Raw genomic sequence first — 19,595 nt, 5'->3', positions numbered from 1 at the left:
ATGTGCCCTTAAAATTTTTTACTCAACCATCTATCTTGAATATATTGACAGTGTCGGTACCCAGTTAAAAAGAATGAGGAAGACCTATGTATCAACATGGCATTAAGACCATGGTATTAACGTAGATATAAATTTCTTTATTATCAGTATACATGGGTCTCTCATTTTTTTAAATTTGGCATTGCCTGACTTTGCCTAGTTCCTTAGCCCTTAGATTACCATATGTTAAGTGCATACTGCATATCTAGTAGACTACTGTGTGTAAAAGGAAATGTAGAGGAAGAAGAAAATATGTTCTTTACTCTCAAGGAGCTTACTTTGGAGTTACACATGTACAGTTAAGACACGTTAAGAAATAGCAGTTTGAGATTATATATAGTGTATTCTGAATTGCCTGGCATAGGCTGTCAGTGTAGTAAAAGGTGGAAGAAAAACAGGGTCTAATAGTTTATCGAGGAGTTACAATTAAACCAAGAGTTGGGAAGGAGTAGGGAATTAATATTTTGTTGAGTATTGCTTGAAGTTAGATACTTCATACAGCTTTTCCCTAAATCTACATTACCACTTCTATTAGGTAGATATTACACCCATATTTTAGGTGAGGAAACAGATTCAAGTAATTTCTCCAGAGTTACATTAGAAATGGTGCAATGAAGATTTGAACTATTCAATTTGATGTCAAGTCCATGCTCTTTCTACTATACTTGAATAATATGGACAGTATAAGGTAAGGAGGAAGGGTATTTTAGATGGAAAAAACAGTACAAATGAGGGCTCTGAGGGACACAATATGCAAATGCTAAACTATGAATTACACTCTTAATTATTTCACTTAGAGCATGCTGTATATATTTTTTTAAGTAAGGTTTAGAAAAGAGATCAGTTCTTAAAATTGGTTACATTTGGGAGGGTGGAAGATTTTTTTATTTTGTTTTATGTTAGGTGAGCTACTAAGCATTAAACAACACTATGCTAAGAAATTATTTGTATAGAAGGGGAAACTACATTTTAAAAATTTGTTAGAAAATAGCACCAATTTATTAAACTGTTTCTTTTGTATGCCATCCCCAAATCATTATATTCACATAGTACCTTTTAATTTTGAGTCAAAAGTAGAAATGACATTGTTTTAATCTAGTAAAATTACCTTTAGAAATTATTTAATTTAAAAGATAAATTTTAGGTATCATTGTCTAATAAAAAAAGGATATTATTGTCTAAGCCAGAACTCTAGAGTTATTATTTTGTTTTGTTTTTATTTTTTTAAAGTTGTTACCCCATCCACATCTCACTCCATATATCTAGTGCCACTTATATCCATCTTCATTGCTATTATTTTAATTTGGGTGCATTTTAAAAATAATACATAGTTTAAAAAAGACAATCAGAAGTTTATACGTTGCATACCCACAGATTCTTGAAAAGTGAGAGAGCAAGCAAGAGAGAGGTGTGCGTGTGTTTTGGGCCTACGTACTCCCTGTTTTTTCAAGGCATCCACTTTGAATAGTTTAGCTGTTTTTCTAATAATTAGTTTCATATTTCTAAATTTTTGAAATATGTACTGCTGTCTCTTGAATCATCAGTTTTTGCCATTATCTAATGATTTTTCCATTAAGGAATAGGAGGATTTTAGTTTTCATACACTTAACCACCCCCCGCAAGCACCTCCCAATGTAGTTATATCTCAATTTTTGGTTAAATCATATTTGATGTTTTTATTGTGATGACTATAACAAATATTGTTTGCTGATGAGCATAGTATTGATACGATGGTAATAATATATTATGGGTACATTTCCTTTTTCTTTTTTTTTTATATATCCAGCAATTCAAATTTTTTGGTTTTTAAAATTTGCTAAATTTTATTAAAATTTATAGCCAAGTCTTCTCACACCCTTCTGTAGCCTCTTAAGTTGATTTTCTATATGGTAAAACTTGTCAGGTAATCTAACAATTTGATTGTTAATCTGTGTGTGTGTGTGTGTGTGTGGTCTCCTAGAGACATTTCTCCTGGGAGTAATGGTCGTCTCTACTCTGGCTGGTTGCTCTCTAGACCTGTTGAACAGCTATTGTCCTGGGACTTCCCTTTGTCTTTGTATTGTGTGAATGTCATGTTTTCTGCGTTCTGTGTCTTCCTCCTTAAGTCTCATATTTTGATGGGGTCCTAAGAAAGAAAGGGTGAATGGGAGGTAAATTTTGTGTGATGTTGCTGGTCTTTTTTTTTTAAAGATTATGTTTTTATTTATTTATTTATTTTATTCATTATTTATTTTTGGCTGTGTTGGGTCTTTGTTGCTGCGCATGGGCTTTCTCTAGTTATGGAGAGCGGGGGCTACGCTTCGTTGCAGTGCGCTGGCTTCTCACTGTGGTGGCTTCTCTTGTTGCGGAGCACGGGCTCTAGACGCACTGGCTTCAGTAGTTGTGGCACGCAGTCTCAGTAGTTGTGGCGCACGGGCTTATTTGCTCCGTGGCATGTGGGATCTTCTCGGACCAGGGCTCGAGCCTGTGTCCCCTGCATTGGCGGGCGGATTCTTAACCACTGCACCCCCAGGGAAGTCCCACTGGTCTTTATTCTTGATGAAAGAATATGTAACTTCATGCTTGACGAAAATCTTGGCTGGGTATAGAATTCTAAATTGAAAATTATTTTTACTAAGACTTTTGAAATCATTATTCCAACTTTCTTCTCTCCCTCTCTCTCTCTCTCAGATTTTAGGATATTCTCTTTATTTCCAGCATTCTGAAATTTCATGATTTGTCCATCTACTGTAGGTTGTTTTCTTGATCATTGTGCTTGGTGCTGGTGGGCCCTTTCAATCTGGAGATTTATGTCCTTTAGAACTGGGAATTTTTCTTGTATTTTTCCTTTGATTATATCCACTTTTTTCTCTGTTCTTTTCTGGGCCTTTATTACGTGAGTTGTACCTTTGAAATTGATTTTATAACAAACTTGTCTTTATTTAGTATATGTATACTTTTTGACTTTTAGTTCCACTTATGGGCTGTTTACTCAACTTTGGCATTTTATTTTTCTTTACTGAATTTTGGCTATTTTATTTTTAATCTTTTTGCTTTGTGAATATTACTTTTTATAACGTTCCTGTCTTATCTCTTTAAAAATGCTAATTACAGTCTCTAATGTTTTCTCTTGTCCTCTGTATTATCTGTGTTTTCTTTAATATCTTTTGGTCCGTTTTATTACTTTGGTCTTTCACATTGGAGATTTTAGTCATATTTCTGGGGCTTATTGGGTGTCTATCCATATTTAAGAATGAGGCACTAAAATGCTTCCTGGTAGCTCTGTGTGATTGGTCAGCACTTGTAGGCTGGTGGTATCCACAGTATGTTCTTTACTTAGTTTCTTCAGGTGAGAAATGCGTAATCTGCTCTGGGATGGAATAAGCCTCACTTAATTATCCTATTTTCGTTCCAGCATCTCATCCCTGCCTTGTCCTGTGCCTGGTATCCCTGAATCTGGTTCAGTTTTTCTAGCATATCTCCCACCTGTTGCTTCTTATTCTCAGTTTGTCTCCCTTTTGTTAATACAGAAGTTTGTGGGGGGGTTTTCAGATAATAGGTACAGTCCTTTTCATGGATATAATCATATTCTAGTCATAAAACTGAAACTCGGGCTTCCCTGGTGGCGCAGTGGTTGGGAGTCTGCCTGCTAATGCGGGGGACACGGGTTTGAGCCCTGGTCTGGGGGGATCCCACATGCCGTGGAGCAACTGGGCCCGTGAGCCACAACTACTGAGCCTGCGCGTCTGGAGCCTGTGCTCCGCAACAAGAGAGGCCGCGACGGTGAGAGGCCTGCACACCGCGATGAAGAGTGGCCCCCGCTCGCCACAACTGGAGAGAGCCCTCGCACAGAAACGAGGACCCAACACAGGCAAAAATAAATAAATAAATAAGTAAGTAAAAATAATTTAAAAAAAAAACAAACTCACTTTGATTGGATTTGATTGTTCCTAAAATTTATTAGCTGCTGTAAATAACTACTGTCATCCATTATCTATCTAGCTAGATTAATTTTACTAGTTTAGATATTAGAGGTTGAGTTCCAAGTTTCATACTTCTGTTACCATTTACTGACAAATATCAGTTCAGTAATTGCTATCAGGATATTAAAGTACATCTTAAATATCATACTATGTATTGCAAAAAAAAGTATTTAAAAAAATAAAATTTGATTCTCTCTTTTTGAAAATTAGATAATCCCAAAATGGCAGAACTGTTCATGGAATGTGAAGAAGAAGAGCTGGAACCATGGCAGAAGAAAGTAGAAGGAATTCAGGATGAAGATGATGATGAGCTGATCTTTGTTGGAGAGATACAAAGTTCAAAACCAGCCATTTCAAGTAAGCATTCACTTTCAGTGAAGCAAAGTTTTATAAGATGTTGCTTCTAATGGAAAACCTGGGCCTGTCTTATATGTCCTTGTTACTCTATAAGGATCTGGAGGTGAGAGAGAGAGAGCATAGAGGTCAGTAAGAATTTGTGAGAATCAGAGGGAGAATGTGGTTGGAGAGTTGAATAAGGAGGTGTGAGAGGTAAAAATATCATATGAGAGAAAAGGAAAATGTTAACTAAATTACCTAAAGGTTAAGATTACCTAACAACATTGTAGGCTTTTTGAGATTAGCAATCATAATTTTATTGGAGCCAAGTAGCCTATTTACTTGTTTATTTGTTAATTTTTCTTTTTTCCCCTTAAGCCCAAATGTACCCGGAAAAGGAAGTGTTGGAATGCTTTGCTTAAAATATCAGACTACTAAATAAGTTTGTGTTAGTCTCTGATGGAGTTTCTTACACCCAGGCAAGTGCCTCATCAGTGTCATCTTGACTCATGGCTACAAAAATAAAAAGGTGCTGGTCTGTGTACCAACATGGCCGGTAGCTTCTGGCCGCACCCATCTTTCAGCAACTCCTGATGACTGTGTATTCATGAAGAATATACAGTGGCCTGATCTTCAGCTACTATATTGGGATGATGCAGGCAGTCAGCACACTTAATCCTTAATCCACACTTTCTAGGAGAATATGTCCAGTACCTTTGTGGATTTCTGGTAGAGTAATTAGACTTGACATTGTTATAATGTTAAAGTGAAGATATTAATGATACTTGTTAAGATGTCCAATCAGAAATGTGTAAAATGCAGAGGAACAACATACTGAGTTTCAGTGGAGAATGAAGAAACATTCTTTCTCATTATACTTACTTTTGTTAAGCCAGGAGAATTTACCAAAGAATGTAGCCAGCATACCAGTGTTTTCTTACTTACTATGGCAGTGCATAATAGTGTAGTTTAGAGAAAAGTTTGTAACTTTCTGAAAGCTTAGTTCTTACTTCTCTTGACTCTAAACTTAGAATAGCACTTCTATTCAGTTTTATAAAAGGTAGAATAATTTAATTAGTTTAATTCTCGGTATCACTTCCTGTGGCAAATTGAGAGATGCTAAGTGGAGTGCCACTTCAAAGAAGTAGGCATGTTGGCATATTTGCTGCTGATAGAGGAACAGAATATTATATTCTCTTAATGTTTCCTAGTCACTGTGATTATCTTTATACTGAAATATTGCCATATTTCAATATTATTCAAATCATCTTATTGAAAGCATGACAGTTCACATTGGATTTATATCAGTTATAGATGACTAGTACTCAACTAGAATAATGTGTATTAGTTTTTTTTAATATCCATTTTTTAAAATTAATTTATTTGTTTACTTATTTTTGGCTGCATTGGGTCTTCATTGCTGCGTGCGGGCTTTCTCTAGTTGCAGCGAGCGGGGGCTACTCTTCATTGCGGTGTGCAGGCTTCTCATTGCAGTGGCTTCTCTTGTTGTGCAGCACGGGCTCTAGGCATGCGGGCTTCAGTAGTTGTGGCACACGGGCTTAGTAGTTGTGGCTCGTGGGCTCTAGAGTGTAGGTTCCATAGTTGTGGTGCACGGGCTTAGTTGCTCCACGGCATGTGGGATCTTCTAGGATCAGGGCTCGAACCCTTATCCTCTGCATTGGCAGGCGGATTCTTAACCACTGCACCACCAGGGAAGTCCTGTATTAGTTTTAAGTGATTCTGTCAGAAAGAAAATTGACCCCAGTGAAATTTCTTTTCTAAATAACTCAAAATTTAAATGATTTTATTGATGTTTTATGTGTGCGCCATAAAATATTTTAGCATATGGAACATGAGCTAAATATTTAAAAAGAACCACTATAAGAGGGGGGATAAAAACTTGTGTTTGATACACTGCAGTCACCAAAAAGTACTATTAGGAATAGCTCTTTAATGGCTTGGGTAAATACTTACCTTGAATTTCTGAACGAAAACAATACCAAGTTGTTTGAATGAGCAGATTTTTCTCCTAGAAGACTTCTGTAGCGCTTAGTCAGAAACGCTACTTCTGTGTGACCCTTTACTTTATAGAATTATTTTATGAGATCTGGTTCTTTTCTACTAGGAGGGGAAAAAGGAAATTTTCTGATGTCTTAATGGGATTTTTTTGTCTGCTTTGTATCTTCTTCTGATTAGCAATTTTCCAAATTTTCATTTGATTTCTCAATAACCTAGAAGTTATGGGTTCACATGGGTATAAGAGTGAGCAATATTAAACTGATCCAGAAGGTCATGTCAGGCTCAAATTGACTTTTGGTGTAGTAAGTAGATATGAGATACTTTTGTAAACTCTAGATTCAATTTAGTCTGCAGTCTCTGATGGTATCCCTTTCAGAAGTCAAGAGTAATGGTACAGATAATCCATCAGCTTGCCCATAATGAAACTTCCAGGCTTTTAGGGGTGTGAATGTGGCATGGAGATTGGGGAAGGGCTTGATTTCCAGTCACAGTAACCCAAGTGTATATACAACCCTGTCACCATTAAGAGAAAAAAATATACTTCAACTGTTGGTTATATATGGATATATTTTTGGAAAGTTTTTTCTATTATCTTAATATATATTTCATTCAAATAAAAATTTTTTAAATAAATATAATTTTTACAGATATTTTGAACAGAGGTAATCCCAGCTCATCTTCAAAGGAAATAGAGATTGAGACAATCAGTCATGGTATAGTATTATTGTATTATTTTAATTTTAAAGTGAAATATTTTGACAAAATTGGTTGTGTAGAGCAATATTCAATATTTGTGTAATTTTAAAATACAGATGTTACTGATGATTTCACGCCTACAAGTGAACACTACAAAGACCCGACATCAGATCCAGTGGCTGCCTTGCCTAGATTTCATCCTGAATCTAAATCTTCACGTAGCCCTGCTATTGTTCAGGACATGTCTAAACCTGTAAGTGTTTCTAAAACTACAGAATTAGATCAGGGACACAGTGGATATTATAATACCCAGTCAGAATTGTGGACTGTCATAGCTAGTCACCATCCCAGTAGAAACATAATCACTATCAGAAAATGTCACCATCTTCAAGGTGAGAGAGTGGCATGGACATATATACACTACCAAACGTAAAATAGCTAGCTAGTGGGAAGCAGCCGCATAGCACAGGGAAATCAGCTCGGTGCTTTGTGACCACCTAGAGGGGTGGGATAGGGAGGGTGGGAGGGAGGGAGATGCAAGAGGGAAGAGATATGGGGACATATGTATATGTATAACTGATTCACTTTGTTATAAAGCAGAAACTGACACACCATTGTAAAGCAATTATACTCTAATAAAGATGTTAAAAAAGGAGCAAGGGAAAGTGGAAGGGCTATTATAAACAAAGAGTCTGTGATTGGGAGATTGGGATTGACACATATATACCATTTTTTTTAACATCTTTATTAGAGTAGAAAAAAAGAAAAAAAAGAGGAAAAAGAAAATGTCACCATCTTTATGATGGCTCAGCCAATACCCAGAATAATAGCTGCAGGAACTAACCATCCAACCTGTCAATAAATCAGGTAATATGCTTAAATTAAATAGGTGTAATATTGAAAACTATGCTATCTAAAGGTGAGTATAAAAGTATAATCAGTAATGAATATTGCATAATGGCAAAATTCTTAAGACAGTAAACTGAACCAGGTATTCTTAATTGGGAAGATTTTTCCAAGGTCATTATTGCTGTTTATTTTGAAAACATACTTTCATAGTTTAGTTTTTAAAACTTTTAACAGAAATAATAGATAATGGTAATATTTAACATTTGTTAGTCTGTCAACATGGGTAAGTCTTAGTTCTAGATGCTATATATAAATTAATCTCTTTTAATTCTTACGACTTTCTTATGAGGTAAGCGCAGTTATTTCCCCCATTTTGTAGTTGAGGAAACTGAGGCTCAGAGAGTCTAAATGATCCACTCAAGGCCACACAGCTGGTAATGATGGATCTGGGATTTCAATCCAGGTTAGCCCAGAGTTTTTAAAATATGCACATACACACATCCATACACACATTTAAGTATGTGCTTTTAAAAATAGAAGCATTGCCTTGGAGCAGTGGTGTATTTCACAGACCATTGGGGTTCCCTGAGACTCTCAGTAGTCTGTGAGGTCAAAACCATTGTCATACTAACCCTAAGACGTTTGCCCTTTTCACTCTGTTAACATTTGCACTAGTGGTACAAAGGCAATGGAGGATGAAACTGCTGGTGCCTTAATATGAGTCAAGGCAGTGCCACCCAACTAACTGTACTAGTAGTTTTTGTATTGGTGGCCACCAAACACTCACAGTAGAAAAATTTCACTTTCACTTAAGAATATTCTTGAAGAAGTAATAAATTGTTTCTAATTTTATTAACTTTCAACCCTTGAATACACTTGTTTTTAAATATTCTGTGTGACGAAATGGCTAGTATGCATCATAAAGCATTTCTGTATCTGCAGTATAAAGTTTTTCTTGAGGAAAAGCACTTGTGAGATTGAACTGCAAGCTGAACTAGCTGGTTTTTTTTAAATAGAATGCCATTTTTACTTGAAAGGATGACTGACAAAGCACCATGGAGTAATTATTTATTGCTGCTTAACAATAGTACCACAAACTTAGAAGCTTAAAGCAATATATACTTATTATTTCATGGTTTCTGTGAGTCTGGAGTCAGGGTATGGCTTAACTGGGTCCTCTGCTGGGCCAGGCTGCAATCAAGGTGTCAGGCAGAGCTGCAGTATCAGTTAATACTGCTCCCAAGCTCACATTGTTGTTGGCAGTATCCAGTTCTTTGTGGGTTGTCAGACTGAAGGTGTCAGTTCTTGCTGCTGTCAGCTGGAGACCGTCCTCAGTTCCTTGCCGTGTGGGCCTTCCTAACATGACTTGCTTGCTTCCTCAAAGCCAGCAAGGGAAAGATGGCCTATGTAACATAATCATGTACATCCTGTCACTTTTGCCATATTCTCTTGGTTAAAAGCAATCACAGGTGCCGTCCACACTCAAGGGGAGATTATACAAGTGTAAATATCAGCAGGAAATTATGGGGGCCACCTTTAGAGTCTATCTGCCACACACAGTTTTTCAGTACTCAGAAATATACAAAGCATGCCTATCATGGAAGAAAACTGATACTATTCTTGCCAATGATAAAATTTGAGCTTTCAAGCAAAAAATTCAATTTTGGAAAACCTATATCTGTATTCTGAAATTATTATCAATCATAATATGAGCCCTGGACTAATAGTCCAAGAAACCTGGATTGAAAATGAGACTTGAATGCTGATTCTGTCTTTGTTCCTAAGTAGAGCATTGTCACAACCTCTGTGGGCCTCACTTTCTTCATTTCTGAAATGAGAACCTTTACCCAGACCACTGGCTCTCAAACTTGGATTCTCTAAGTATCCACAGGCTGTTCTTAATGTTTTTATAAACTTAATAGGTGCACCTGATGATTGCAGGCTACAAGAAATGCAAAAATTATTTGATTTTAGCTGGAATCAGATTAACTCAGTGGTTTTCTCATACTGTAATAAGCTGTTTGGCATTTAGGAAAAACAAACCAGGGAATTCCCTGGCAGTCCAGTGGTTAGGACTCGGCGCTTTCACTGCGGTGGGCCCAGGTTCAATCCCTGGTCGGGGAACTAAGATCCCACAAGCCATGCGGTGAGGCCAAAAAAAGGGGGGGAAAAAAAGGAAAAACAAACCAAAAAAACAATAAAGGAAACATCATTATTTAAATACAGATAGATGAAAATCATTCCTATGTTGGACCCAGGGAAGAAGAATAATAAGGAGGAGGAATATCTTTCGTGTTAGGAAAGTTAGAAACTAGAGCTCATCCAAACTCAGAATTTTGTTTCTGTGGGCATGGTTGTTTAATCAAAGTTACTCAATCAGGTTCCCAATCCTAGGGAGTTTTTTAAAAATAGAGATTTTTGTCAGTTGGTCTTGGGCATAATAGATTAAAACAGAAAAATCTCCAGGTGATTCTATTATGCAGCCACAGTTGAGGATGACATATATTCTCAAATGAATTGAGAATCCTATGTTAGGGAATTTTCTCTGAAATTCTAAACTTTTTAAGTTTAAGAATTCTCTTTAACCTCAATAACTCTTTTCGGCAGGCAGGGACATAATTATTATTATCCGTTTTAAAGTAAGTGTGATATAGCTTAAGGCACAGGCTTCGTAATAAGGCCGACCTTTGTTCTAATTCCAGCTTCATCATCAGTAACAAGCTGGGTTGTACTGGGAACCTTACTTAACCGTACTTAACTTTAGCTTACCTATTTATAAAATGGGAGATCATATTAGGTCTTCATTAGTACTGCTGTGACAACTTCTTAATAGAATACATGTAGTACAGATCTTCTTTGACTTATGATGGGGTTACATCCTGATAAACACATCGTAAGTTGAAAATATCATAAGTTAAAAATGCATTTAATACACTTAACCTACCAAACATCATAACTTAGCCTAGCCTATGTTAAACGTGCTCAGAACACTTACATTAGCCTGTAGTTGGGCAAAATCATCTAATACAAAGCCTATGTTATAATAACGTGTTGAATATCTCATGTAATTTATTGAATACTGTACTGAAAGTGGAAAACAGAATGGTTGTAAGTATATTGATTGCTTACCCTCGTGATCACGTGGCTGACTGGGAGCTGTGGCTTGCTGCCACTGCCCAGTATCGAACCACATATCACTAGCCTGAGAAAAGATCAAAATTCGAAGTGTGGTTTCTGCTGAATGCGTATGGCTTTCACAACATCGTAATGTGGAAAATCGTAAGTTGAACCATCGTAAGTCTGGGACCATGTGTACTGTGAAAGAGGCAAGTACATTTTAAATAGACAATAGTTGGTGGCTATTATTTCAGTTGCAAAGGAATAACTTGAATCTCATAAGTGACTTACCCAAGGTTCCATAGTTAAATAAATGGACAAGTCTTCCGAATCCCAGTCTATCACCTTTTGTACCTTACCATTGTATTTGGTATCTTTCTGAACTACTTTATGAGATATTAAAAAATCCCAATTGGAGAATTATTTTAACAAGTTATTTGTTTAATAATGTATCTGCTCTCTGAAACGGTGGTACTTAATTGACCAGAGTTATCACCTAGGAAAGGGTTTAAAGTGTTAAGTTTGTTTGGAGGAACTTCTGTTAAAGAACTATTTTGGGAATTGCTAGTGAATATTTTCCATTTTTAAGTGCAAATATTTGGAGAAAATATTTACCTCGTAGTTAGATTGTGCTTGGTTACAATTAAGTCATATAGCTATTATTGATTTTATATAATACATGGTGTAAGGCTCAAATGCAGAAATCTGCCTGTTATGCCTCAAATTCTAGGAATAGAATGGTTTGTGTCACTTCTATATCTGTCTCCATAACTTCTTAACAAGTCTCTGTCAACAGAAAACTTAGTAGCAAAGTAAAATTCTTAATACCTGATTGTCTCTCAACTTGTAAGCACAAAACATGCAAGCAGGATCCTTATATTCCCATGATAAAGGTAATATGTATGGGGTTTGGTGCGGAGCGGGGCAGGGGTTGAAAAGAAACGGAAGATAATTTTGTTTTCTGCAGATGGTTAGTATGGTATATAGAGTATATCAATCAGGACTATATTTTATACACAGATGTCTGGTCCTCTTTTTTTCACTGAACTTTATATTAGAAACATTTCTTTGTCATTGGCTGTTTCTGAAAAACTTAATGTTGCATGATAGTCTATTACTTAATTTATTTAACCATTCCACCATTGTTGGACATAACAGGTTTTAAATTTTTGCTATTATAAATAATTCTCCATTAAATATTTTCATTTCCTTAGCATAAATTCTTGGAAATGGACTATTTAGAATAATTGGATCAAAGGATATGAACTTTTTAAAGCCCTTGATAGATACTCCCAAAATTTTCTTGCAGAAAAGTTGTACCAAAATATAACCTCTACTTTGCTAGTAATATTATCATTATTTTTAAATGTTAACTGTTTATTTAAAACTAACTTTAGATTTTCAGAAAAATTACAAAAATAATCCAGAGAGTTCTCATGTACCCTTTACCTAGTAGATGCTGATTTTGACAGCAAGTAATAAATATCTTTGTGTTTTATAACTTATTAGTAATTGAATCATTAAGGTTATCTTTATAGTATTGACATACAGTTAAATTTACCTTTATAAAACTTTGTAAAACAAAATAATTGTAACTTATTACAGGATTTTACAAAGAATTCATCACAAGATGAATTGGATTATTCTTCAGATTCAGTGTTCGACTTGATCCAGGTTACAATACCACTATCCCAAGATGGATCAACAGCTTATATAGAAGGTTTGGTTTGGCAGTTTTTATAAATATAATAAAAAGAGACTTGATGAATATACGTATACGATGGATTTCTATTTTGAAGCCTGTATCTTCATGCTGTGTTTTTCATATGTTGTAAAATGGAAGCTAATCGTTCCTGAATGCCTTTCTTGGGTGATTTTATATAAAATCGTATTTCATGGTAGAATATTTTATTTCTTTTTATTAAGTTGGCTAACATATTCTTTGAGCTCATTCTAACTTGGAGCCAGCCATGCACTGAAAAATCTTAATATAATTTCTGTGAGTCAGGGAAGTCCCCTGATACCCTAATACTATGGTTTAAAAAAAAAGTATTAATTACTTGGTAATTCGTATGAGAAAAAGTGCATGGTTATAGTTGATTTCTTAATAGGCTAGAGTCTTTCTATCGAAATTAATGTTGTAGATGTGATAGTTAAATATGGTTATAGAGTAGTAGTATAAAATGGCAATACTAAAGAAATAAGTGATTTGCACATAGTAACTACTCAGTAAATATCCATTGAAGGAATAATGAAAATTTCCAATTAAAGAAGAATTAACAATTCTTTGATTGTATACCATAACAAAGTTCTTCATTAACCTGAAATAGTATGCCATGAAGGAGTTTTATCTAGTTGAAAGATTCCCTGTTACCAAAGCAATTATTGTTTCTATGTTAGCAAATTTGATGTATTTCACTAACTGGAGAAAGGTACACAAAAATTTTTGTGAATATTTAAATTGTTTACTAACAAATTAGTATATATTTACAAAACCAAAATAGAAAGAAATTTATAGCAATATGTGCGCCAAAAACATTTTCCCTTGATAATACTTGGTTTGATAATCACTTATCTAGGCACCACTTATCTAGTGAGTAAAATAACCAAGAACCAAAATAAATAAGAAGATGAAATAGATGTCTGAAATCTGATTTTGTAATGCACACAGTCTTTATTCATAGAAAAAATCTGAATTCTTGAAGCTTCCACTCTCTCTCTCTCTAAGTTGTTACACTGCAAAGAGTGGAACTTTGCCCTGATGGTAAATAAGGTTATAGTTGATTAGGAAGATGTAGGCTTGAGCCTCTATTCTAAATATTTTTGTAGCCTTTATTAAATCACCTAACCTCTTTACACCTCAATTTTCTCATATTATTAAAATAGATATTTTTATTTTTCTCACGTAATGCATTCATTTTCTAGACCTGAAATCAGCCATTTAGCTATATAATTTTGATTCTTGCTCTGTTTATCTCAGGGCTTTATTGAGGCTCAAATGAGATAAGTGAGAAGTGAAAAATTCATTAAAACTTTAGAAGACTTGACAATAAACATTGTTAGCATGATAATTATGAATAATAATATGTACTATATGTTCAGAAGCATGATTAATGGACTCCTGTCTAGGATGATCATAAGATCTTGGAGACGGCTGGATTTGAACTTGATTTTGAAGAAGGAGAATGGGATTTTTATTGGCACTGTTGAGGATAGCGAACAGCACAAGCCAAAGGCAACACAGATAAATAAGTTGAAGAATCAGAATTTAAAGCTATTGAGCTCAGAGTGATTTTATTTAACTTGGAGATTTATGCATGCTTAAAAAATTATATATAAAACAGCCTATTAGATAACTAGCTGCCTAGTCCAAAATACCAGCACTCATTGGTTGTTCAGTTAACCTAAGCAACTGAGAAGAATGTTAGTGTGATTACACAGAAATCAGTCCCAAGTGTCTGCAATATAGCTGTCAGTAATCATGTGCTTGAAGATGGAAAAAAATCATTTCTGTGTTATCTCAAAGAATGAAACGCAGATTTGACAGAGGAGCCCACTGGTGTAATACTCTTATTTTCCTGGCATATATCTATTCTGCTTCTCCTATTAGTATACAGTTGGGAGCATTAAAACATGTGCAGTTTTAGAATCTTTATCACAAAGTACAATTGTGTGTTATTTTCAAAAGGGACTTTTTCTGGGTCTGGTTATAGCCTAAATAGCTCCACTTCTCTTGCAAATACCCTGAATTGCATAATTCTTTAGCCTTTAAGGTGATGGTTTTCAAACTTAAAACTATTTTTAGCAATGAAATCTCTATTCAAACAAAATATGTAAAAGTCTCATTTTTTTTTTAAAGTAAAATGAGAATTTCTCTATCTGACATGCCCACTGAATTCCCTAAAACAGAACCGTGAGGCTCAGGGGAACATAGTTTGAAAGCCATCATACTAACTCCAAACCTTTTCATATGAATAAGTGAGGTATTGTCATTCAAGATATTTAAGATTAGTTGTTTCTACTTTGCATGTAGGAATTAAATAGATAATTTAAACTACCCATCAGATTGTTAAGTGGGAAAAGAACCAGCTTGGTTTTCCATTAGATATCTTAGGATATTTTTTAAAGTATCTTAAGGAGTTTCTCTAAATTTTTAGATTAGAATATAAATTGTTTTTGTTCACAAGCTCAAATGCATTTAAGCATCTGAAGAGAAATTCATTTTTTGGAACTGAGCTTTTAGAGTATTCTCTCTGCTGCCTTTTTTTTGGGGGGGGGGGGGCTTGGGTTTTTTTGGTCTGACTTCTTTCATGATAACCTATTTATATATTAATTTGAAAGCATCTTTAGAATTTTCTTGCATAAAAAGTTTATTTCATGAATTGTTCAAACTGTGTAGTCCATAATGGCTATATGTGCAGTTTCTTTCTACCTATTGATCATGTAAATTTTGGTCATTCTTCATTGTCAGTTGTATGATATGGTAATTCAATTATATTACCTTTATCTCCAAAGTATTCTTACTTAATTTTAAATGTAAGGCCATTTTAGTAGCATTTGTAAGCAATACTCTATACTAAAGCAATTTCAAATATCTTTCCCACTATTTTAATCATTGTAGGTGTGGATGAAACTCCGCCTATAATAGAACGTTCTTCTGTTTCTAAAGTAGACACTGTTACTCCAAAAAAGCCAAAGACCAGCGAAAGAGTTTCTGACATAAATCCTTGTGCTTCATTGTCTTTAACTAACTCTCCTTCAGTGACATCCTCCCATGTCTTGCTATCAAAAGGTAATTATGAATCTGGCGTATAAAAAAGAAATTGTGTTATTTATACATAAATTTCAGAAATTGTGATCAAGTTTAAAACTGTTATTACTGGTTGGGTTTAAGGTTAAAAAAGGAGAATTTGACTCATAAAACTCCTTAATTTATTTTAGGTACAAATACCTCACCAAGTCTCCATAAAACTCGACCACCTTTTCTAAGATCTTGTCCAAAGTGCAATGTTCAGTTCAGTCTTTTGGATCCTTTGAAATATCACATGAAGGTAAAACTTTTTCAAAATTTGATTTTTAAAAATATTCACAAATCTCTGAAAATATTAATATTAAAATATTAAGGATTGATATATAGTAAATGCTAGTTTATCCAGATATTTAGATAAGAAATCTTCTCATTGGTATTTTCATATAACTTAAGTAAAAATTGATACTCATAATGATTAACTTTATAAGAGATTTTAAAATCCTTCCCAATCATTAAATTATTAAAATTAAGTTTACAAACACTACATATTATATTTTAATTTTTAATGAAATAATATATTAATCAGAATATTTTATTGACTAGGTCATGCCATTCTTCAAACTTCTTGGAAAGCAGGCATTTTATTAGGTGCTTAATCTTTCATGTAACTTAATTCCTTTTTTTTACGTTATTTTTTGTCCATGGTGATATATGCATGTCACATTACTCAATGAAAATCTTAGCCTTGCATTTTAATTTTTAGCACTTAGACATAAACAACTAATGGAGCATTTCATATGAAATGATAATTTTAACTCAATCCAGAATATAGTATGTGTAGTTGTTATAAATTAATTCTAGATTTATATTGGTGTAAGAAGCTCTTGAAATTAGGTTTTAGGTAATTTTCAAAGTACTAATGAAAATATTTAAAAATATTTTAGTAGATACTACAGTGTCCTTTGTGTCTGTGGAAAGATAGTCCGTATTCTTTTCGTATGCCCAGTATAAATGGCAGGAAGCGGGGAAGGAGGCAAGAAAAAAGGTAGTGTAGAATATATGCAGGAAACAAGGGATGAGAAGAATGCAAGGTAAAGAAAACTATTTAGTAAAAGTTATTGCTCACTATTTCAAAGATTGGCAATTTTTTCATTGAAATTCAGCATTTTACAAAAAAATGTAGAAAGAAAAGGAGCATCCTAGAATTCCAATTACAGTCTCTTTATTCTTGGGCAAAACTGTATTTGATCTATCACTATTTCCATCTCCCTGAGTGTGACTTCTGTTAACTGGACTTTGGGCTTTGGTTTTAAAAGTAAGAAGTAACTTCTACAATGCTTTCAGGTTTCCTATTTATGTAATATTGTGTAGAGATACACAATCAAGTGATGTTTTTATGTTTTGCATCATAGATAGAGAAAAGAAAGGAATGAGTTTGTTAGTTATCTTTAGTTTATTTAATTTGGGGGTAATTATAGTCACATGATTCAAAAAGTATAAGAAGGAATACAGTGAAAAATCTCACCCGGACTCCTGTTTGCCTAGTTCTCAATACAACTCACAAAGGAATCATTTTTTATTAACTTGTTTTGTATCCTCTTTGATTTTCTTTCTGCATATACAGGCACACGTGAATGTTCTTATTTTCCATCTATTAATATACACAAATCATAGCATGTTATATATACTTCTGCACCTGGAGAAAGTGACAGACTTTTTCTAAAATGTAGCTTTTATTTATTGTTTGTGATTAAAACTATGTGAGACTGTCTTTCCACATGAGCTGGCCCTAGTTATAAACACAGAATCATTTTTTGATGTCTAATTTTTAAAAGAAATATAAATAAGGCTTGTATTTTTTTTTTCTCTTTCAGCGTTGTTGTCCAGACATGGTAAATGCATTTTTGGAAATGAGTAAGGTAGAACTTTCCAGTACTGAAGATAAAAATGAGACTGGTGCAGAGAAAGGGAAATTGGTTATGTTAGTTAGTGACTTTTACTATGGAAGACATGAAGGAGCTGTTGATGTGGAACAGAAGACTTATACAACATTTAAATGCTTCAGTTGCTTGAAAGTTCTTAAAAATAATATTAGGTATGTAAATACTTATTTCTATTTCTATTTGAAAATTGGGATGCTACAGATGTAAATATTGTATTTCTTTTTCTGTGCCATCCTAGATAAGCAATTTTAACTTTCTACTAAGAATAAAGGCAGATTTTCATGTTGAAAAGCTTTTATCTTTTCTTGTATTTTTAGGAGTTTGACACTTGGATCCACTTTAGTTGTATGTATTTCAGATAGCTTAAGAAAGGACAAAATTTATTTTAAGCTAGGGGAAAATCATTCTTTTCTCTGTATTTATCATTGAACTAGGAATTTCCATGAGATATTTTTATTTTTTAACTGCTTCTGAATCTTATTTTTCCTATCACAAGAAGAACCACTTTATCCAGTTTTACCTCCACCATGTTTGTCTTATTTAATGTTCTTTTTTTTTTTTTTAATAAATTTATTTATTTATTTATTTATTTATTGGAGGCGTTGGGTTTTCGTTGAGGTGCACAGGCTTCTCATTGCAGTGGCTTCTCTTGCTGCGGAGCGTGGGCTCTAGGTGCGCGGGCTTCAGTAGTTGTGGCTCACAGGCTCTAGAGTGCAGGCTCAGTAGTTGTGGCACATGGGCTTAGTTGCTCTGCGGTATGTGGGATCTTCCCAGACCAGGGCTCGAACCCGAGTCCCCTGCATTGGCAGGCGGATTCTTAACCACTGCGCCACCAGGGAAGTCCCTTAATGTTCTCTTTTACAATTCATATTTATAATTTTAGTACATTTTCCTTACAGAAAAAGTGATTTTTTTTGATCGTCTTCTTTAGAGAAGTGCCAGTTCTTTCTTTTTTTTTTTTTAATTTATTATTTATTTTTGGCTGTGTTGGTCTTTGTTGCTGCAGGCGGGCTTTCTCTAGTTGCGGCGAGCGGGGTCTACTCTTCGTTGCGGTGCGCGGGCTTCTCATTGCAGTGGCTTCTCTTGTTGCGGAACACCGGCTCTAGGCGCGCGGGCTTCAGTGGTTGTGGCTCACGGGCTCTAGAGCGCAGGCTCAGTAGTTGTGGCGTACAGGCTTAGTTGCTCCGTGGCATGTGGCATCTTCCCGGACCAGGGCTCGAACCCATGTCCCCTGCATTGGCAGGCGGATTCTTAACCAGTGCGCCACCAGGGAAGCCCAGAAGTACCAGTTCTATGCAACATGTCTGCTTTGATTTTATAATTTAACACATTTTCAAAGTAGAGATTTAATTCTCAATGGAATTCTGAGGAGTTATACATGTATGCTTCAAAATTTTAGGAACTTATACTTTGCAGTCTTTGAGTTATATGGCATATTACATATCTATCATCCTAAGTGAGATATAACAAGAACAAAGTAATGAGACATATTGATTGGTATTTTTTAATTGGCTATATAGCCTGACATTGTTTTTCCAATATTTTATTATAAAAAATTTCAGATAGTCAGCAAAGTTGAGAAAATTTTACAGTGAACATCTCTATATATTTACCACCTCAATTCTACCATTAATATTTTACTCTACTTGCATTACTACATATCTATTTATCCATAGACCCATCTGAGTTTTTTATACTTTTCAGAGTAAATTGCAGACATCAATGCACTTCCCTTAGATGAGATACATATATGTATATGTATGTCTGTACCTATATTGTGACACATACATGCTTATAAACTTTTAAAAATATTTACCCTTGAAAACCATCATTTATAACTAGCATTCTTAAACATTCTATAGATAGGTCATTTCTAAGCTCAGC

The 19,595-nt window shown here is 34.6% G+C and overlaps 1 protein-coding gene across 3 annotated transcripts in view; it reads left to right on the top strand.

Moving 5' to 3' along the window:
- ZNF280C (zinc finger protein 280C) overlaps positions 1-19,595 on the top strand; it is a 62,355-nt gene that overhangs the window by 9,554 nt on the left and 33,206 nt on the right. For 2 of the 3 annotated variants that reach the window (XM_036841149.1, XM_036841151.1), the window contains exons 4-10: positions 4,212-4,358; positions 7,004-7,069; positions 7,169-7,305; positions 12,624-12,738; positions 15,640-15,810; positions 15,960-16,069; positions 17,643-17,863. In XM_036841149.1, the coding sequence (XP_036697044.1) occupies positions 4,212-4,358; positions 7,004-7,069; positions 7,169-7,305; positions 12,624-12,738; positions 15,640-15,810; positions 15,960-16,069; positions 17,643-17,863 (967 nt within the window). The remainder of the gene's footprint in view (positions 1-4,211; positions 4,359-7,003; positions 7,070-7,168; positions 7,306-12,623; positions 12,739-15,639; positions 15,811-15,959; positions 16,070-17,642; positions 17,864-19,595) is intronic. The other variant, XM_036841150.1, reaches the window with a different exon arrangement.

Source organism: Balaenoptera musculus, chromosome X (assembly GCF_009873245.2).
Source record: "Balaenoptera musculus isolate JJ_BM4_2016_0621 chromosome X, mBalMus1.pri.v3, whole genome shotgun sequence".
In the NCBI taxonomy this organism is placed as follows: domain Eukaryota; kingdom Metazoa; phylum Chordata; class Mammalia; order Artiodactyla; family Balaenopteridae; genus Balaenoptera; species Balaenoptera musculus.
This window is presented reverse-complemented; position numbering and strand designations above follow the sequence as displayed.